Here is a 20,987-nt window from a genome sequence, read left to right on the forward strand (position 1 = left end):
ATAGAGTCTCTGTTGGCCAGACATCAGTCTAGATTTCGCCGATCTAACACCGAAGATTGTTTTCCTCCAATGCAAATCCTCTGAAATTTGAGACTGCGTTGACCATTGAAGTGATGATCGTCTGCTGAACAATATCCCAAGTGGTACAAACAGCCCCAAATGCTAAGCGAGGTCAGTCCGCCCGCTTCGGCTCGTCGACTTGTACTCCCGATTTCGGTAGAGGATGGGTAGAAGGCGTGTTGGATACGAAGCAAACTAGCAATTCTTCAACAGATGACGGTACGTGTTCCTTCGGAAGTCGGTGTGTTACCCGATGGGATTGGATTGACTGATGACAGCCCAGATTCCATTGTCACAGCTTGTGAGGAGCATACCATTAGCAACCGACCTGTGCAATTGTGGTTACGGTCTCCCACGCAGAAGAACATGCGCCTCACTCCGCCGGATGGAACTTGCGTGACATGTTCCACCATTCATGAAGGCCGGACTTGCATGCGTCATGGGTTGTGCAAACCAGTCCTCTCAGAATAAGTATCCTCTCTGATATCTCTTTGTCCTGGTGATATGCCTCTTGCTGTGCCCTACCGAAACATCAAACCGTCAGACCGGCGGTGTTGAAGCGTGTGCTGTTCGAGGACTGTGATAAATGTGTGAGGCCATTGACGTGTTGTTGGCAACCACTGAACATTGTAATGCTCTGCAACAGTGTAATGATGATGGTTGTGGGCCCTGGATAGGCGAAACTAGTCGTGGCTGTCGCAGTTTCAGGGCAGTGCAAGGCGGATTAGATCTTGTTCTCGACCTCCTGGTACTACTCTCGCCGCGACAGCGACATCGAGAGGCCAAATGAATCAGTGAAGAAGTGGAACGATCACGCGGAAAAGGAGAAGCAGGAACACCTCTGCTTCTCTCTCACTTCCTCTTTGACTTCAATCTTCACTTCCTCCTGCGATCACAATCAATGGGTGAGGGTGGGAATAGGCCTTGTCGTGTATTCCGCATCATCCTCCCTCTCACATTCGCATTCGTTGCATCACCGCCTCTTTGTAGGTCTGGCATGAATAGACGAGTCGCATTTTCTGTTTGCACCGCTCTGCATTTTCCTTACCGTGTAATGTCACTTCACTGGACTACCTCCACTGCGATTAAAGCAGTCGACGACAATCAAGTCACTGCCACAGGACGATCGTCACCTCTCTTGATTCCACCTTCGCCGTCTCGTTGGCAGTGATCGACGCCAGTGAACCGTCGACACTTTGGCGATTTCTCTCTCCTTCGACCAAAATCTCACTTCGTCCTTGTCCTCGTCCCCTTCGCCAATCCTCAACAATGGTACCCTGGGAGAAGATTACGAAATTGATCGGCGGCCGCGGTAAGAGGACACATTCAGCCCAAGTATCAGGAAGCACATGGGCTGACCTAAAATATCACCGCATAGGCGTGGCTGAGAAGAGCGAGCAGAAGAAGCTGGAAAAGCAATACGAAGATGCTCCAAAGGCGCTCAAGCAGCTAACAGAGGTTACCAAAGAACCACCCGCAGAATACCCCAGTCGTGAGCTCCTCTTGCCCTTGCCCAAAGCCGCATGACTGAATCTTGCTCTAGGGCCTCTCTCGATCTACAGTGCACCTCTCTCCGACCGTCACAACCCGCGTGAGAGGTCTCTTCTGTCTGCACAAAGACCGAACTACGAACGATCAGTCTCAAGTCCAGCAGCCCCTGCCATCCTAACACAAAGGACGCCTACGGGTCCTCCTGACATCACGGCTGGAGATCTGAGCACAGAGGAGTTGAAAAGAAATTACAGTTGTGACAGCATCTGGAATTTCAAAAGTCAGCCATTACCGCCGATGCCGCGAATGACTGGGTTTGGAAGATATCGAAGGGCGGCCAATGCATCAGCAGAATGGCAACTAGAACATGTTCACCGACATCTTCATGACGTGAGAGGAGTGATAGTCAACCATCTAGGCGATTGTCCACCTGCAGGCCTGGACCTCGAAACCTGGCGTGAGTACAGGGCTCAACACCCTCGAACGAGCAGTTTTGGAAGTTCTTACAGTTCTGATTCCGGACCTTTCCATACGGGAGCAACAGAATACATTGACCTGAATACTGGTACTCGGGTTAGTCGAGGATTCGGTGCCTCCGCTACGTCGAGCGTTACAAGTTCTTTCAATGACGGATCAGGCCATTACCGCCGCGATTCGACGTTGTCTAAGACGAGCATGGCCAGCCCCAGCAGTGAGGGGGATGCGAAGCTCAGTCGCAGATCAAGTCGAACATCACCACATCGTCATACAAGCTCAACATCTATAAGTCATCTGACTGCCATCAGGGAAATGCAGGAGACGCAGACGAATCCTCCACGTAAAGTGGCCCGGCCATGTGATTTCGATGAGAATAGAAACCACGAGAATGCGTTGGCTTCCGATGAAGATGACGAATTTGACTGGTCTGATATGCTTGAAGTGGGTGGAGGCAATGTTAGCAATCTCACCAAAGGACTTGAACGAAGGCCATCTTCCAAGGGTGTTCCGAATGCGAGACCTGCGCTGACTCGACTGCGCACAAACCCTCAAGAGAGACCAAAGTCACTATATGGAAAGAAGACGGTTTCGTGCCGGTCAAAACCTGTCAAAATGGCACCCCGAACTGACCGGCACCGTGTCCGATTACATAAGAGACCAACAGAGGGCACAAGAACCGCCTCTCAAGAATCAAAAAAGACACAAAAGGAGTCACACTCGCCAGTCGAGACTTGCCAGACTCAACCAAATACAATGCAAGAAGCTTGATTTGATGATGCCGAAGCCATTCTGGTCACCAAGCCAACTTCACCACTGTCCAATGAAGGTGCACAATGTATGGCAGAGCAGAAAATAGGGGGCCAACCCGAGAATAATGTGAGAACCCCTCCCCCATTCCTCCTTTTCTCTAGATCATCAAGTGGACGACTATGCAGCTTCGTTAAGGCCGGATATCTCCACTGAAACACTATTCGCTACAGACTGTAGCCTCCGACGGTGCAGAGAACGACCAAGGAATGACAAATCGAATACATCGCGACTTTCACGATGACACCATTAGTGACAAACCGCAGCCACCAATACCCTGCACAGCGTAGAGCTTAATACAACCGGCACTCGCTTTTCAGTGACTCTTTCGGCCAAAAAGCAATCGATTGTATGTGCTTGTGATTTGAAGTGCGACTTTTCTTTCGGCAAATATCTCAAAACCTTCAATGATGATGTGGGAGATAATGTCTGAGTGTGGCTGAAAGTAATGAATAAAGGAGACGGACATTCACAGCCTCGCAGGGCATTGCTTCCTGGATAGCTCAAGAACTTAGGAAGGTCATGCTCCATGACATTCAGGCTTCCCGAATTGACAGACACAACACCATGATGTGGCTTCGTCGGGAAGAATAAGGAAGTCGTCTCAAACTATTGACCGCGGGTTCAAGAGCAATCACGGATCAACGACAATAAGGATTTTCTTCGGGCATTACGACATCACCAACAACCCAGCCAACAGGATGCAAAACCGCATGTTCTCGAGCAAATCGTACAAAAATACGACAACAGTGAAACCTCTTTAGGGGGTGAATCCATGAGCTAGAGCAGGTAGCAGAATTAGCGTATTATCGTTCTGCCGTCTGAGCCTCCTCAGTGCATAATTACCATACTTTCGCCACCCAAGAATTTCCCCCAATTTGGAAATTTCTGCCTGCTACAAGGGAAGTTCGTAGCTTTTCTTCCTCAAGTTGACCTGCTTTCATCCATCATCTACTTATCCTCGACTCAGCCTCTGAAAAGCCTGGCCACTTGGGAGCAACTTCGCCGCCATGGCTACGAGACTACGCAAACTCGTCGCTTTCTGGCTTGGCCATTTATAAACTCGAGCGCATTTCATGATCGCTCGGCTATTTTGGCCTACGAATCTCCCAAGGGTTAATACGATGTCGACACACCTCAAACGCACCCTTCATGACAATGAGGCCGAAGCCCATGAGACCTTCACATCATCACCCATTACCGATCGCTCCTCGACTTTCATCGCTCACTTTCACCCCTACATCCCGGCCGGTGATCATGGGTTTTTGATACCCAAATCAACCTCTTTCACTTCAGATATTAAATCCTTCCAATCTCATCCAGCATTCTCATTTGCAGATCATCGCATGGTTGCATGGCGCCGGCCATCATCACAGCGGACGCTCGGGACTGGGGCCATCAATGCTCCAATAACGACAACCGGCAAGACCGTCAACACAACAGGTTCCGACGACGACGGCGAGAAACATGCCGGCAAACGTCTGGAACGGGTCCTATCAGATCTCGATGTCCACGGCGTAGTCGTCGTGGCGCGCTGGTATGGTGGGACCCTCCTTGGCCCTATACGCTTCACGCACATTGAGAACGTCGCCAAGGAGGCGATAACGAAATGGAAGTCAAGTCGGCCAAGTATCGGCGACGATGTGAAGCGGCGGAAAGTAGGTGTCCAAGACGACGTCATGGATATCAGCGCGCAGCAAGAGGACACCACCCAGCGCGCGAAATTAGCCAAGCAGCTTGCAGAGCGAGATAATAGCATCGCCGTGCTGAGAGGGTTACTCGCGGAGAAGACAGCAAATCTTAACTCCAAATCGAGTTCGAATTTCGTGGACCCACACAAATCGGAATCGTCGGAGACGGCTTCCATACCAACAAGCGGGAGCTCACCTCCGGCAGCAAGTGCAAGTCCGTCGGCGAAGAAGATCGAGTACAGCGAAATGCCGCTGCAGAGGCTTCGACAGCTCGAGAAAGCGCGGGATGCAACGATTTCGTTTATCCTCAAGCAGATTGACAAAGCGGAAGAAGAGGAGAGGAAGTGGAAGGCCTCGAATGAGGGCGAGGATGAGAGCGAGAGATAGTGAGATATGTGTGCCAGACTCGTCATACGGACTACGACAACGATATGATGGCGTTTCTAGCATGGAATACGACCTTAGAGCCAGAGACCATACCACTAGGGTCCCGGGAGGAATTAGGCTTCTGAAAGCAGAACCTGTTCAAGGATTCTCCAAGCTGGCTTCCTCGACATGACAATCACTCTACCTCTGAGCCAGAAAGACATCCATGGTCCGCAGCATCACTGAGAACATGTGGCCCACCACTCAAGCCGAGACCGAAACATCCTCCTGATATGAGGATCCAACCCCACTTGCCCTACTGCTCGCCGGCGTCAAGGCATTCTTCTCTGCTTCTTCCTCCTTGAACTTCTCAACGACCATCTTCCTCGTCAATTGCTGGTAGTCTACCATCGTCACGAAACGTCAGTTGACAACAGCGAAAGAAAGGAAAAGATGCATCAGAAAGAAAAGGAGAAGTGGTAAGGGAACGGGGAACTCACGCAAAACACCACTCTCCTTGACCAGATTTAATACACCCTGTGAATACACGCCCCGTTCCAAATTCTCTTGTGCAACCTCACACAGCTCAAAATCCTCCATCGCCACCTTCCTCACGAATCTAAAGTACTCTTCAAATTCCTCGGTCCCACCATGGCCGTCGTCAAAGTAGTAATCAAATTCCATGCGTGTCTCTCCAACTTTCTCCCCTGGGCACACTCGAAAACTACTCATGCCCCCACCATACAAGTTGAGCGTGCAGACCGGAAAGAAGTACAAAAAGAGGCCATCGTTCGGTTTCGCTGGGTCGGAGATATGCCGGCTGTATGTGTCGTGGTTATGCACTTCGTAAAAAGTCGGTGGGTATCTGACTGAGAAGCTGCGATGGGTGTACTGGCAGTGCAGACACTCCTGGTACCCGTCGACCATGGTTTTCCAGTTGAAGCGGCCTGGATATTTTATGGAGCGGCGGTGGGGGAGGCGGCGGAAGTTGTAGTGAGAAAGTAGTCGTACAAGGGAGGGAGGGAACCATTGTTCAAAGGGAGGAGCGGACGGGGAAATGGCGGAAAATAATAGGCCTGTTGGAGTCAGATGATAAGGGAGGAGGAGGCCCTAGAATGAGAAGAACAAAAGTGTCAATCCATCACATGAACAAATGTATGTCTCTAGGAGAAGGGTCGCTATGGGGTAGGGAGGAAGTTTGTAAGAATCAAGGCAGGAGAAACGGAAAGGGAGAGAGGACAGGGTATAGTATCGTATACATACATCAGATTTTCTGGTCACTTCAAAGTTCTCATTGCCATCATGCCTCACCACGACAGTGACACCGGCAAATTCATACTCGACTTCTCTGTCCACGGCGAATCTGGGGACTGCACCGACGAGGTACCATGCCTTGAAAAAGACTGCGCGTTGTTCGAGTTGATACAGGTTTTGAGAACAGTACCATGAGGCTGGAAGGGTTTTCGTTGCGTCCATGGCGGAGGATCGATACCCTTGGAGATGGACAGACGGACTCTTGCCTGTTGGTCCACGTCACACAGACCCTCTGAGCCACAAGGAATTGATATGTGGTGTCAGGTTGGTGGGGTTTATATCAGTGGTATATCATGCCATACCACAGATGTGGCTGTATAAGGATCGAGTATGTTGTTTGTGATAATCACCATCAATGAATGTTCCAAAGATCCCTTACTTCTTACCTCTTCCCGATTCAGGTCCTCTTGAGAAGTAAGTATTTACTACTTTGGTATTAAGCGAGGAGAAGGGGAAGTGAATGAGTAGCACCCAAGCATTCCGAAAGAGGCATCCAAATGCCGACGGAAATGGGACGAATTTCCATTCGCTCCGACAAAATATTGATGGGTGAAGAGTCCACTGGGAAGACGATCAATGATGACTTGATGATCCTCTGCCTCGAATTTCCATGTGATAATAGCACGCCATTTGACTGGATTTCTATCAAGGGTATATCCACATGTGTGCTCGAAAAGCATCATGACGGAAAAGAGGAGGGGTCGTTGGATTCCCGAGATGGGATGTCGCGGGATCGCATTTCCCGTTCGGGACATCGCGTATCTCCATTGGCTACAAGACCCGTGTCAGATTCTGGGCGGAAGGCTTCAAGTGGGCATCATAAAGTATCATTGTCGTCGGATCCGAAGTCGGTCCCATATAATCGACCGCATGTACAATTGCGAAAAGCTTTCAGAGCTGCTGTTCTCGGACCAAATATGGGACCCGGGAATTGTTAAGGCGTTTTGGGATCTCATGATATATGATGGGTAGATTCCGGTGACGTCCACTCGAACTGTAGAGCCATCGTTGTAGATCCCAAATTTAAAGGACAATGGCAATGATGATGAACCCTCTCCACGGGTGGCTGAGCACTCCCTTTCCCATATATGTTTTGGTATTTTCATGCTTGGCTTATCTCGTTGCACGGCCATTGTTGAACTTTATTCACGAATACTTTCCGGCTGATGCGGCACAAAAGATATCCCCTTCGGCCTCCGGTCTTGATGGAGCGGAGAAAGGAAATTTGAAAAGGGAGGGCATGACGGATGATGATGTCTTTCAACTGGAAAAGAGAGCATTTTTCAGCAAGGTCGGCCCATTCATCGGCACATTCCGGGTAGGTCGTGCTCGGACTGACTTGTGATCAGACATGGTTGTTCGTTTGCCATCGCAGCAGATTTAAGACACCGGGAGATTATCATGCCTTTGACGTTGCTGGAATTTCTTTCTTTGTTGTTCTCGGCAAGGACTCGGGACTTCGAGCATTTCACAACGTCTGTCGGCACCGGGCCTATACGGTGGTGCGGAAGCCGTGCGGGACTTCTACACGTTTCTCGTGCAAGTATCATGGATGGCAATATGATGACCGAGGTCGGTTGGTCAAGGCGCCCAAGTTCGACGAGTCTCCCGGATTTGTGCATGAAGAAAATGGTCTGTTCGAAGTAAAATCGATTGTGACGCGAGAGGGGCTGGTGTTTGTCAATTTTGACGCGAGTACCATGAACCTCCCTTTCAACAATGTGAAATCTCACGTTGATCTGGGGAGCTGTTCTTGGGTAGATGGAATGAATGTGACGTGTGCGACCAATTGGAAGGATATTGGTAAGTCAGCCCGAATTTTGACCCAGTGGTGTCACTCACAAGACCAGCAAATGAATTCTCCAGCCAGTCTCAATGGTCACAGAACCCTTTTGGTTGGTTCTCTCGGCTTCAACGGCCCACGATGGTCAGACTTCTGGGACCACTCAGCATCATAAAAGAGCTCCGTCCAGATCTCTGGTGCACCATGACACTATTGCCAAGGTCATGCTCGGAGGTCATGGTCCGATGTGACATTTATGCCAAAGAAGGATACACGGCTCCAGCAAACACGGTCGATAGATGGAAGTGGATGTTGGAGAAAGAGGTGATCAACCTGTCGAAACCAGTGGTCTCGAAGACTTCGACCAATTCGTACTTTGCATATCAATGTGGAGGTGGGTTATAAATCGACAGCTTCATGTTGCAGGAAAAGACTGATGGGACATCTTTAGGTCGATCGATTGATTTGTTTGCCATCCTGACTCAACACCAGCGGAATGAGAAGATGGCCAAGAGGAAACTGCAACCGGCAATCCGAGTAACCGGAACCGCCGACATTGACCAGGAGGCAGCAGCTTTGTGCGACGCAATCGACGGAACAGTGGACGGTCCCCAACTTGAGAAATGTTCAAGAACATCAAGCTTTCCCCAGACACTCGAATGGTAACCGGGGTGGACAAAAGCCATGGATTCTTGGAAAGATTGTCGTAATGACATTGCTTTTGTGGATATCCGAGAATCCGAGAACAGATCTCTAGAAATAGGACTCGGCGAGCATGGGACGTGCATCACTCTGACGAGGGAAAGTAGGTATGACACTCACGGTAATTTGGGACGAAGGCCAAGTATGACGAGCAACCTCGTGGCGATTTTAGTAAAGAGAGGGCGTCGGCTTCAAATGTATTCAGTCTTTTCCGACAGTGGTCGCTCACCAAATAATGGACACGCAAATCCGACTTGAACCCACTGCAGATTCATACCAAGGCCAGTTCATGCACTCGATCATCCTCGTAGTCTTTCATCGCCTACCCCCTCATAAAATCTCGAATCCGACATGGCCCAGCCACCTCACATTCAAGGCCGTCCTCCAAGTCAATTTCAACGGGGTCTTCGTCAGACGCGGGAGGATCAAATGGCTCCCGATTCAGACGTAAGAGGAATGGGGTTTTTGCACCGTGCGGGATAAACATCATATCCCCTGATGGAGCAGTTCTCGGTACGAGATCAAAATCCCGGCCGTGGTCATTCGAGCAAGGATGTGTAAGGCCGACTTGGGTTGAAATCTTGCATGAAAGCGCTTTCGTCGTCTGGCGAGTGAGGAGGACCTGCACATATCGGATGAAGCCGATTATTTGACCGACGACAGTCCCTGGATCTGTAGTAGACCAAGCGACTGCCAGGGCCGATTTGGTAATACCACTAGCAGCCTACTTGTAGTTGAAGTAATACCAATTTCTCTTTGAGTGGGGCTGTGTCAGAAACCCACGAAGGCAGAGTGCCGTCATTGTCTCCGAGGGACAGATGGCGGGATTGTTCGATGGGGATGTCGGAAAGTCCAAGGATCGACTAAATCTTATTACGCGGTCAGTCTGCCAGTCGCGAAAAGGTCCAAAATATCTCCCCCGTGATAGGACCAGATTCCCGGAATATCGCCGCTAGGATTGAGCGATGGCTGGCCTACCCTATGCCACCTGAATGCCTCATAGTTGGTGGACAACTAAGTCGGTAAAATTCTCCATGTTGAGCTTTTGATGCAGTCTCCAGATGTGATTTGCTGATTTTCTTTATGCAATTCCGTGAGGCTTCGCTTTCCCGCAAGGGATGACGACTCTCTGGGTCGTGTCAATCTCCTGGCGAACTTAACGGCGTCGAAACCAAGGTGGTGGAAAGAAATCTGACTGTGCTCGATCCAATTCATAAGCCGGCTGATAATCGACTCTCGACGTTTTCGGTAGATCATTCTCTCAATAACGAAATCGCTTTTGGCCATCGCTCTCCCCAGCCATACAAGGATCGATGCTGCTCCTCGGTAGATTGAAGTCACGAAATGAACTTGCTCGTTTAATTCGGTGATGTCACCTTGATGCATATTGTTGGCAGTCTACATTGGGACTAGCCTAGTCACGTGCACCGCAGCCTTCGTGGCTTGCGCCTCGCTCAGATGGATTCAATCAATCAATCCTCTCTCGGTCCTACACATATGGCATCTATCCAAAGGCACCGTGGATGTGAGAAGAGATTTCGGGCCACTGTTAGATTGTCGCCGTCGCCCTGGATGGTTACCGGTGGGTTCTGAATTTCTCCCAGCGTATGGGATAGTTTCATGCTCTGCAGAATTCTCACCGTTGGATTTTCGGTTTTTATTACATCTAGAAAGGTAGTGTCCAAGTAATAAGGTCATCGAAGTGTCTAGGATCAAGGTGGAGTGACCTGGTTTATCCCGTTGAAATTGACTGAATAGATGGTAGAATCGAATTGGAGAATTTTGCGTAAATCATTGGTCAAATCATGAGGCAGCAACTCCCCTTTGCGGTTGTCTGACATGACAACCCAGAGCCAACTTTGATTCATGGCTCTGGATGCTGCATAATAATGCAGTATACACCCAACCCTCCCTTCATACAGAATTTGACCTTGACTTCCCGCCACTCTTACTTCAGGCTTTCTCCTCACATGCAAACCCCTCGCCCTCTTGTCGCGGACCTCTCCGACTTAGCTCTCTTCATCATTTTGCCTGTGCAAGCCAACAGAATTCCACCTACTCCCAAACCCCCCAAGATCGTTCGTCATGTTCAAGAAGGAGTAAGTTGACACCACGTCGAGACGAATGCACAAGGCAAACAAACTAACGAAAGAGCCGAATAGCTTGTCAGCGGGCGCAAAATCCAAAGTCAAGTCCTCGGTGCAGAGGGGCATTAGGGCCAAAGTTCTCGAGACATACCCGAAACTTGAACCGCATATCGACGAGATCATGCCTAAGAAAAGTCAATTGGATCTGGTGAAGTTGTAGGTCGTACACACGCTCTCTACACGTACATCTTTGGATCACTGGGCCTGGGGCCGAGACCAGACACACTCTTCTTCCGGCAAGGCTGGAGCTGACTGACAACGTTTGGTTTCAAATCACTGACGGACTAGCCGAACAGACCGGACCGAGTCTCTCTATACGTCCTCGACACCTCGCCCCTCTTCTACCAACACATGGATGATCCCATCATTCCACATCTGAAAGTCGTGCACCAATACCCGCACGCGTTCCAAACAATACGCATTGACAGAGGGGCTATTCGCTTCGTCCTCTCCGGCGCGACGCTGATGGTTCCCGGCCTCACGTCCGCGGGGGGTTGGTTGCCGGAGAAAGAAAACGAGCTGAGAGCCGGCGACGTCGTGGCCGTGCAGGCTGAGGGAAAAGAGGAGATATGTTTGATAGGACAATTAGAAGTGGGCACGGAGGAGATGAAAGAGAAGAAAAAGGGCGTGGCGATGAGTGCGGGACATTATCTGGGTGATGGACTGTGGAAGATCGATTTGAGTTAAGCTAAATGAACAGAAGGGATGGGGTCTCAGACGGTGAAAGCACTCGAGGGACCGGAGGAGGTGGCAGAGGAAAGACAGACAAAGCTTGCTGCTTGACTGTTGACCAGGATGGCCATGTGCCCGCTCAGCAAAATCAGCGAAGACAGGTCGTGCAAGCGGAGCTGAGAATAGGAAAAGAGGAGAACGCATCATCTTGGATGTGCCGCACAAAACGTCTCGGACGGGAAGAACTTCAAACCAAGACCACCGAGGGAGCAAAGACACATTACGCCATGGCAAAAATCACTGCGGCGATTAATGCGTCTCTTTCACAGAAACATATTCAATGCCCGACTGGGGGCAAGTGGCATCAACCGCCACCGAATCCACGAATGTCGAGTGACAAAGGCCTACAAAAGCTCTCCATAATACGGAAATGGAAATATCAGGATTGTGATGCAATCATCGTTTTGTTCTTTCGTCTCATAGTACTGTGTACAAACTTTTGTCTTCCCTTGAATTTTTTTTCTTTTTTTCTGTTTTTTTCCTGGTTTTCTTATGCCTTGGACTTCGAAGGAGCTTCAAAAACGGAGCCGAGGAAGCTCTACACAAATCCCAAGCACTGATCTTGAGCGGTCAGTCAATGGCAAAGTGACTTTCACTCAATGACGACAAGCTCACGGCTCGCAATATCTTGATCAAAGTGCCTCTTGCATGCTGTGTCACCATTGCCTCGATCTCCATTTTCATTTCTCTGTGTCGGTGATCATTGAACTTGAATATTTGAACTTTCGAGTGTCAAGCTAGTGACAATAATGGTAGCGCACGGAAAGACATCTCCTGGCTCTCCTGGATTCGCTTTCCTCCATTTCCATTTTCCTTCAATCAATCAGTCAATCGATCAATTTGTGGATCCTGTCCTATTTGTCCCCATGCCTGACCACCATCCATCCATACCATTTCCATGACCACCGAAATGGTTATCTATGCAAGAACACAAGGAAAGCTAATAGAAAGGGGGAAAAAAGGACCAGCGAAGGATCGATCAATGATGAACTCGAAACAAAGCAAAGCAAAGCATTTGGGTATGGTGCCAGTGGTATCTCAATCATAATCGGTCGTGTGAGTTTCAAGCCAATGAGAGATTACGCCGATTTTGTGGTGCTTTGCAATAATATGGCCAAAGGTTAATGGCTTGGTCATTGAAATTGATTTGGGATTCGCATTTCATTTGATCAATCCCGACCGTGTTGTTAGAAAAAACACTGGGAATATAAATCTGATCGATAATGGACATGCTCTCTCCCCCTGCGATGTGAGATCCTCTCGTCAAAGCAAGAAATGTGATGTGATGACTGACGAACTTGGAAGTACAATCGAACTCGGATCGAAGTTGGAGCTAGAATGTCGTTATTCTGAGTGACATTGATGCGTCCTCTGGCGAAAAAAAAAAAAAAACAAAGATCATGGCAATTCGGTTTTCGGGATTTGGTTGAAATCTGCCAGAACGCCGATTCGATGCTGGGAAATTTCAACCTCTGACATAACTGGTGGAGTTGGTACATCCTCCAAATCAATGGAGATGAAAGGTGACCATGTTGCTGATTACAATGACATCTTCGACGGTATGATGGCGGAAAGGGTCATGAGCGGCTGTGTCCACCCTAGCCACTCTTATCAAATTCAGCTTTCTCCTCCGCTGTGAGGATATCGCTGAGCCGCTTCATGGTTTTCATGTTGGTGGCACCGTTTCGCCAAGCAGCTCGCAATGTGTGGAAGATGGGGCGATCATCCCTCTTTTCTTCGCGGGCCAGGGTCACCATGTCGGATGCCAGGCGTTCGCTGACAGGGACAGGGCCACTCAAGAGCTTCCCATAGTAGCGAACCAAATGAGTCATGCCACTGTCATTGCCCTCTTGCAAATCATTCACCGCAGAAGTTTTGAATTCCTGATACATGCCAAGATTGAATTTGTCGACCAAGAAATCACTCCAGAAAGAATACAGTGGTTCCAGAGCGCCTTCGACGCCATGTTGTCGTTGTTGGAATGCCACGTCATGGAGGGATTGATAAGTCTGATCATATTGTCCGAGCTGAGGAGGCGGCAGTTGAGTTTCTTGACCGTCCTTCGTGACGTAGATGACAGAACTCTCGTCCGCCATTGGAACGAAGCTGGAGAATCCAAATGAGAGGTGGCGCAATTGTTCCAGTCTAGAAGGGTTGGTCAGCGGCGAATATCGAACCAACTTTCCGAAATGACTCACTGCTGCGGGCTACTGGTTCCTCCTCGTAAGCTTGCGACGCGAGATGGCCCAACATTCATGGTAGCATTGTTGCCCTCGTTGGGTCCACCAGAAGATTCATGGGAAGTCATGAGCGCCATATCGGGAAGAGGAAATGGTTCACTTTGACCACCGAAGTGGCGTGGCTGCATGCGGATGTTGATATTCGGAATATTCTCGTCAGGGAACACGTTCTCCTCGATATCTGCACGAGAAACCTGACGACGATGACCATTGACAAGATCGGCCATTGGTCCAGAGCCATGGCTCGGAGATGATCGCACAGCGCCTGCGGCTGGAGCAAAAGACGCAATGGAGGTTCGACGTGCTGCATCGTCGGAATTGTCTTCCAAAGAAGGAACAAAAGGACCATTGGCCATCTGGCCATCGGCTTGTGCCCCCGGAAGATACGACATTGGCGAGTTCGCGTGAAAAGCGCCGTTGGTGGCAGCGACACTTAGAGACGGGCTGCGCAGTTGACCCAAGCCAAACGATGGATCAAATGTGGCTGACGATTCGGGTTGGGAGGGTCGGTTGTACTGATCTGGATTCGGGGCAGGACCATCGTTGCGAGCGGATTCCAATCTCTCCTCAATCGGAAGAACGAAATCTCTCCAATTCTCACGACGTCGAATCCGATCATCTCCATCGGTGCCGGGTAGGAATTCAACACTCTTTACCTGCTGGCAAACTTGACGGAGAGTATCCATAGTCATGTTGTCCTCCGTGAGCGCCTTGATCCGCTTAAAATTGGCAATCACACTTAATGGGACATAGCCTTGACCGTCCATATGCTTACGCAAGTACAAATCTTTGCAAAGATTGTCAATTGAAAAGTAATATTCGCTAGAACGCTTTTGTCAGGAAGTCGTCTCAAAGGGAGGCTGGGGGGAAATAAATCAAGTCAACTTACACCTGAGTCATCACCATTGATAGTAAGGCATATGAATTCAAAGGATCGTTGTATGGCATCGCGCTCATAATGCCCGGTTGCATGTGCATTTGCGGATATCCATACATCTGCATGTCGGTTTGCAATGGGGGCAGACCTCCAGGCATTGCTGGCACCCCATTGTAATAGCCAGGAAACATCATACTAACAGGGATGGATTGCGAACGTGGATTGTTGCGAGTCGTGCTAGCCGGCTGGTTTGGCTGGTACGGTTGCGAAGTCTGTCTTGAACGACTTTCGGAATGAGAATTGGACCTGGCAGGTTCAAATCCGTTTTGGGGCAAGGGAGACGTGTATGCATGAGCTGAGAAAGGTGGATTGTAAGTGTGGTTACCTCTACCCCGGTAGCCTCCACGTCCACGCTCTGGTCGATTTTCACGTCGACTGCTCTGATCGCCTGAAGGTTCACGATCACGCCAGGACTCGACCTTCTCGCGAGCCGAATCAGGTTTGTCTCTCGACCAGTCCCGATTTCGGCCAGCACCACGATCTCGTGCAAATTCTCCGTTTCCGCGAGTAGCACCAGTACCGGCACCTTTGAATCGATCAAAGGGATATGAATAACGATTGGATTGGTCGCCGGACGGAACCCAACCACCAGAAAATTGCTCCGTCGAGGTATTGTTTTCTCCATTGACCATACGGCCTGCAACACGTCCAGTATGTCTCGAAGACGATCTTGAACTCTGCCCGGTTCTTGGAGCTTGATCTTCACCAGGGGGAACAACGCCGACATGGTCGGTCCCCGCTTGCTCCTGGTTCAACGGGGCAGAAACTTTGCGGGAAGTCGATGATGCATCATCGCCACTAGCAGGGACCGTGCTGCCGGTGGGAACAGATGCACCACGGGCGCCACGGTAATCTTCCGATCTTCGGCCTCGATCTTGTTCACCAGATGGCTTTGGTAATGGAGGCGGGCCCATCGACGCGGTCGAATCATGCCTCTCAGCAGAATTGAGATGACTGCCCCGTCCATTAGAATCTCGGCCTCGGGCACCTCTCCCACCTCGTCGAGCGGAGGCAGGGAGCTGAGTCTCGAATTTGGCAGTCGGCACAAAAGGAAATGGCTTCCAATTGTTCCCGTATGATTTCTGGCCGTTGCCTTTGGCTTCGGCCTTATCAGCCTTTTCATACGTGGTCGATTTGCGTCGTTCATCGGTATTCGAGCTCTCAGGAGTGGGCCACAGCTGTGCATCACCGACGGGCGGCGGCACCTCCGAACCAGCCTTTTCTCCCTGCCGAGATACAGGTCGAGAAGGACGAGCCGAAGAAATGTCCTTTCGATGAGCATTAGATCGTGTGGCATCAGCATTCTTTCCTTCTCTCTCACTGCTGCCATCTTTATGGGCGACCCTCCGCTTTGAATCCTCATTCCCACTCTTCGGTTTGGGCACCGCGTTGGACGGATTCTGAATCGTGGCTCGCTGTTCTGCTCGTTCTTTCATCCTTGCTGCCTGAGCCTCTTTGCGCTGTTGCCAAACATTGACTGCCGGAATAGGAGCCGCTTTGAGTTCTTTCTCTACTGACACCTTCTCCCAGTCGTCCTCACCATCTTTGGACTTCTTTTCTGCAGCACCCTGAGAGCCCTTGTCCGGTGAAGATGAGTCCGGAGACGGCTCTGAAGGTGTCCGTCCATTTTGAAGCTGTGCACTAGGTGCATCTTTCTGCACGTCCTGTTTTGGCTCAATGCTGGGTGAGCTGCCTGGTCCACTTGATGACTTGTCATCTGGACTCGGAGGCTGACTCCGCGGTGCTGGCGGAGCATTCTCTGTCGCATCTTTGGTGGACGATTTGGTCGAGCTCGACTCCTTGCTTTGCTTCTCCTCAGACTCCGTCTTTGATCTGGGCGTTTTCCCGGCTGACGGATTGCTGGTCTGTTCGGTAGTCACCCGGTCTTTGGCACTTTTGTCAGATGCGGCCGGACTTTCATTGCGTGAGGTTGCCTGTGTCGAAGATGCGGGAGTCAATCCTTTCGCAGCCTGCGCGTAAGAAAACACCGGCGCCGAGCCTGTAGACGACGCCATCTTCTCGGAGAAAGTCAGGAAATTCCTCATCACCTTTTCCACTACCACAATTCAAAACCCCTCACCAGCAACAAGCTGGTCACCAGTAAGAGAGTCCAGTACAACGGTCAGGATTGTGTCACCAAAAAGAGATTTATGCCTCAATCGACCTCGTGGGTTTTCCCCCCACTGGTGATGTGTCGGTGCAATGAAGCCAGTGGGAGACAGGTGAAGACGGGGCAGACGTGCCGCGTAGCAGTTTTCTGAATCCAGTGAGACCCCTTCAATTTGGAAATACGTTCTCTCTTTGACCGTTCCTTGAGTTTGAAATCCCACAGCCTTGGCTAAAACCACCCCCACAACTATGGTTTCCGCACAGCGCAGGCAGGACTTCTGACGACCGATTCCAAACCAAGGCTCGGTGGGATTGCGGCTCGGCGATAATAAGAGACAAACAGCTCTTTTGGTCGGCCGTTGTTTGGAAGTGGTCGTCAATGGGAGGTTTGGTCTCGAGGTTGACGCTGGATTTAAGCGAGCCAACGCAGTCTCTGTTCAACGGAGGGCCGAGCCAGACAGACTCGTTATCAGCAATTCAACGGCCACGACTGGTAGTGCAGACAATGTTTGAGCCGATGTACAAGTGAGGTAGACGATTCACGGCCTGAAACGTATTGACCGCGGTCGGAGGGTGCGCAGGTTGGTAAGAGGTGGATGAGAGGTGACAGGTCGTCCAAAACTTTTGGAGTGGAAGTCCCAAAGCGCACAGACCTATACAGCGCGCAGATGCGCAGGGTCCAGTGAGAACGCTTCCACAGGAACCAGGACAAGGACGTTGAAGGAATGGAAAACAAAGGTTGATGGAGAGAGGAGTTGACGGATTGTGTGGGTAAAGAGGAAGTCCTTTTTTTTCGTGCAAAGCTACGAGTGATGAATGAATGAATTTCGACTGAAGTCTTTGCTAGCGCGGCATTTTGGGACTTCCGACCGAACAGCCTGAGCCCGAAGTTTGAGAGGAGAAGGGCTGCCGCCTTGTCATTACATTGTACGAGCCCCTCTTCCACTGCGACTTCACCCAGTTTCACCCAGTATTTTACCGCAGCCATCTGCCCCCCATACCCGCCTGCTGCCCCGAATTTATTGTTCACTGCCACCCACCTGCATCGCGCGGTGCTGCGCTGCCTATTCTTCCTTCTCCTCTTCCCATCCAACCAACATTCCCCTCGCATCCCCATCTCGATACGATTTGGCCCGATTCTCTCCATTGTCAGCAACACGACAACCCGAGACCCCCGGTTTGGCGGGCTTGCGATTGCTACCCATGGCATCCAACTTCTTGTGATGACTCCCCGCTCCATGCATCTGGAGCATGGCCCAAACCGATTCAACCTCCGAGGCTGAAGCTAGTCGATTAGTGACTTGCTCGACTCACGAGATCAATTGCTACGGCTCATATGAGTCCTCGTATGCAGGAGAAAACGGACCAACGGAATGCCATTGCAGGGGCTGGACGCGTCGGTAACTGTGGACATCCAACATTGAGCTCTTATGTCGACAGCTGCAACCTCTCCCAATCCCTCTCTTCTCGCCATCCTCCTCGTCGCTCAAGGTCGAACTGGTTCTGGTGCTCAAGTTGTATTTCACTATCCTCCCGACCCATTTTCCACTGATCATGCCGATGCGTTGGCGTCGACCGACGAAGAGGAAGGAGAGAGTTCCAGCAGTGATTCAGAAGAGTCCTCTTCCGAAGATGACTTTGAGTTGTTCGTGAAGCGAACCAGCGATGGAGTAGCGGCCAGCCCGGGCCATGACAATCGATCCCAACAGCCGGATGAAGACGATGGTCATTATCTAGCCAAGAGGGGGACACAAGACAATGAAGAATGGAAACCTGCTTGGGAGCCTCTCCTGGGTCTGGGAGAAGATGGGCTTGTGAGCTTGCTGGCCCCAGGTCGAGCCTGGCACAAACGGAGATTTGAACTTGGGATCAATGATCTGACCTTTCTGGGTCGACCCGTGTACGCCCGTGAGGATGGCTTCTGGCGAAAGCCCCGGTCCCCCAAACCGCAGCTGATTGACGACGAAAGCTCGCACCAATCTTCTGACGCGATTCTGAGTGAGAGTGGAAATGAAGATCATGTGAATGGCCACGGGGCTGCCGCCACCGAGCACGATTCCCAACAGAAGCGTCACACAAAGCAACCTGCCAAAAGCCAATTGACAATGTTCCATGTTGTATTTGTGATGGACCCTCCCAGTTTGGAACACACCCTCCGTGTGAAAGAGATGTACGATCACGTTGTCAAGAAATTTTCCAAGGTCTTGAAGTGGGAACAATCACATCACGATTATGTCTGGGAGCAATCGGAATTACTTCAATCGATCAAATCGACCCATCTACAACAACAGTCACCCACCAAAGCTCTGTATACGGAAATGCTCCGTCGATCTTCTTTGGCGGCCGCCATCGCCCGAGTGTTTGACAACATTTCGACTTCCAAGATAGCAGCAATCACACTGGGGTCCAAACTATCCGTATCTCTTCAAATTCCTCCTGTTACTTCGACATCTTACCTGCCCTCGTTGACCGAACCCCCTCTCGAACCGGGTCTATGGCTCACCACAGCTACCGATCCCGCCTCCACAGCGTCTGATCTCGATGCGGCATCGACCACCAGCCCCTTGCAATTATCCAAGAATTTCACTCTTCTACTCAAATCCAGTCCACATAAAATCCTCAAGGACATTCAAGCCGCAGGAGGTCCGCTAGCAATGCCGCTCGCCAATTTCATTGGAAAAGCAAATCCGACCAAGTCTTTCTACAAAATATCAGTGGCCTCGCAAATCGCCCTCGGCGATATCCAAAATCTCGCCCGGCATCTCGTCTACTGGCGCCGTGCCGTAGCAATTCCGCCACTCCATCAACGAGACACATACATCGTGTCACCCAATGCAAACATGAATAAGCTCGTCTCAGCTTGTAAAGCCTACGAAGCGACATTTCCCATGATGCCATCCCTGCCCAAGATGCTGAATTCTCTCAGCGGCACTCCCGTACCGTTCGGCACCCTGATCCCCACCAGCGATCACAAGGAAGAATACTACCGGGTTCTGGCATGGCTCATGCGCGATGGCTGGGTAACCCAACTGCGAACATTTGCCTTGGTCCGTGTCGACCCTGAAGTGAAGAAAGCCGTCCGTGAGAAGGAACGCGACGAGAAAGGACCCAAAACACCGATTACTGGTGCTATGGACGAGGAGTCTAAAGAGCAGGAGTCGACCCTATCGAGAAGTTTTGGAAGCGGCAACAGCACTACTCCAGCTACAGCAAACATAGTGGCCGCCTTCAAACAACGACCTGGTCTCATCAGCCGGCCCTCCAGTGACGGCCGCCAATCCATCTCAACCGACCGTACCAGCATCCGTGGAACGCAACAACCGAAACACAACCCCAAAGCCGCCAGCCTGATCTTGTCCCCTCAGCGCGCCTCCCCCGAAGAATCTCGATGGCTCGACTACGTCGCCTCGACACTGGTACCTTCACGGTCCCCGTCACGGACAGATCTGTCTACGTCTCCAACCAAGCAAAACCCTGCCTCCGATACTGAAACGAATGCGGACCCCAACACCGAAACGGCTGAATTACGTCGATACTGGCCAATCTTCGTGAAATACTTTAGCGGCACGGAAGCATTGGAGCGGATCCCCGTGCGTGAAGGGCTAAAGAGGAAATTTGTCTGGGATATGTTGACGAAAATGGGACTGTCGTTCCCTACTGATGGCAGTGGCGTTGAGGATGAGAAGGGTGAGAATAAGAGGCTCCTGGTCACTATCAGGCACTGGTAAATCACTGAAAAGAGCGCCTCTTGTCCGGCCTGCCGGCGCTTGGGATATGCTAGTACTGACCATACTCCTGTATGGATTTCCGATTCCGTGCATGCTTTTCGCTGATATGGAACAAATGACATCGTCCTTGTTCCAAAACTTCTTGGTTGACAACCGTAGGTAGATACCCAGGCGCCCGGGATAAGTATTCATTCACATTTGGAGATGACGACACCACCACTTTGCGCCGTTGCATCGGCTTTGGCCTTGATGTACTTTTACTCGTAGCCTCATCGCGTCTCCTATCCTGTTCCTTTGTCTATCCGTCTATTTCTCCCATGTCTGCCATCCCTCCCAATCTATCTCGATCGCCACCTCGAGATCCACCGTATACACTCTCTAGTCTAATCTATAATATGGGTAT

At 50.6% G+C, this 20,987-nt stretch overlaps 7 protein-coding genes across 7 annotated transcripts; 5 read left to right on the plus strand and 2 right to left on the minus strand.

Annotated features, from left to right (window-relative positions):
- Positions 1-1,329: 1,329 nt before the first annotated feature.
- Positions 1,330-2,796, plus strand: Z518_05785 (uncharacterized protein; the record flags this gene model as incomplete). The annotated part of the gene is made up of 3 exons (XM_013416596.1): positions 1,330-1,372; positions 1,439-1,552; positions 1,604-2,796. 3 exons carry the CDS (start codon positions 1,330-1,332, stop codon positions 2,794-2,796), a joined length of 1,350 nt encoding a protein of 449 aa, XP_013272050.1.
- A 1,163-nt stretch (positions 2,797-3,959) lies between these two features.
- Positions 3,960-4,913, plus strand: Z518_05786 (uncharacterized protein; the record flags this gene model as incomplete). Its single annotated transcript, XM_013416597.1, has 1 exon — positions 3,960-4,913. The coding sequence occupies one exon, from the start codon at positions 3,960-3,962 to the stop codon at positions 4,911-4,913; it is 954 nt and encodes a 317-aa protein (XP_013272051.1).
- Positions 4,914-5,156: 243 nt separating this feature from the next.
- Positions 5,157-6,368, minus strand: Z518_05787 (uncharacterized protein; the record flags this gene model as incomplete). The annotated part of the gene is made up of 3 exons (XM_013416598.1): positions 5,157-5,296; positions 5,393-6,002; positions 6,156-6,368. The coding sequence occupies 3 exons, from the start codon at positions 6,366-6,368 to the stop codon at positions 5,157-5,159; spliced, it is 963 nt and encodes a 320-aa protein (XP_013272052.1).
- An 871-nt stretch (positions 6,369-7,239) lies between these two features.
- Z518_05788 (uncharacterized protein) lies at positions 7,240-8,655 on the plus strand (the record flags this gene model as incomplete). Its single annotated transcript, XM_013416599.1, has 4 exons — positions 7,240-7,524; positions 7,556-8,009; positions 8,057-8,383; positions 8,441-8,655. 4 exons carry the CDS (start codon positions 7,240-7,242, stop codon positions 8,653-8,655), a joined length of 1,281 nt encoding a protein of 426 aa, XP_013272053.1.
- A 2,121-nt stretch (positions 8,656-10,776) lies between these two features.
- Positions 10,777-11,525, plus strand: Z518_05789 (uncharacterized protein; the record flags this gene model as incomplete). The annotated part of the gene is made up of 3 exons (XM_013416600.1): positions 10,777-10,790; positions 10,854-10,994; positions 11,135-11,525. 3 exons carry the CDS (start codon positions 10,777-10,779, stop codon positions 11,523-11,525), a joined length of 546 nt encoding a protein of 181 aa, XP_013272054.1.
- Positions 11,526-13,168: 1,643 nt separating this feature from the next.
- Z518_05790 (uncharacterized protein) lies at positions 13,169-16,792 on the minus strand (the record flags this gene model as incomplete). Its single annotated transcript, XM_013416601.1, has 3 exons — positions 13,169-13,715; positions 13,769-14,632; positions 14,700-16,792. The coding sequence occupies 3 exons, from the start codon at positions 16,790-16,792 to the stop codon at positions 13,169-13,171; spliced, it is 3,504 nt and encodes a 1,167-aa protein (XP_013272055.1).
- A 1,494-nt stretch (positions 16,793-18,286) lies between these two features.
- Z518_05791 (uncharacterized protein) lies at positions 18,287-20,584 on the plus strand (the record flags this gene model as incomplete). Its single annotated transcript, XM_013416602.1, has 1 exon — positions 18,287-20,584. The coding sequence occupies one exon, from the start codon at positions 18,287-18,289 to the stop codon at positions 20,582-20,584; it is 2,298 nt and encodes a 765-aa protein (XP_013272056.1).
- Positions 20,585-20,987: the final 403 nt, after the last annotated feature.

Source organism: Rhinocladiella mackenziei (genome assembly GCF_000835555.1).
Source record: "Rhinocladiella mackenziei CBS 650.93 unplaced genomic scaffold supercont1.4, whole genome shotgun sequence".
NCBI classification, from domain to species: Eukaryota; Fungi; Ascomycota; class Eurotiomycetes; order Chaetothyriales; family Herpotrichiellaceae; genus Rhinocladiella; species Rhinocladiella mackenziei.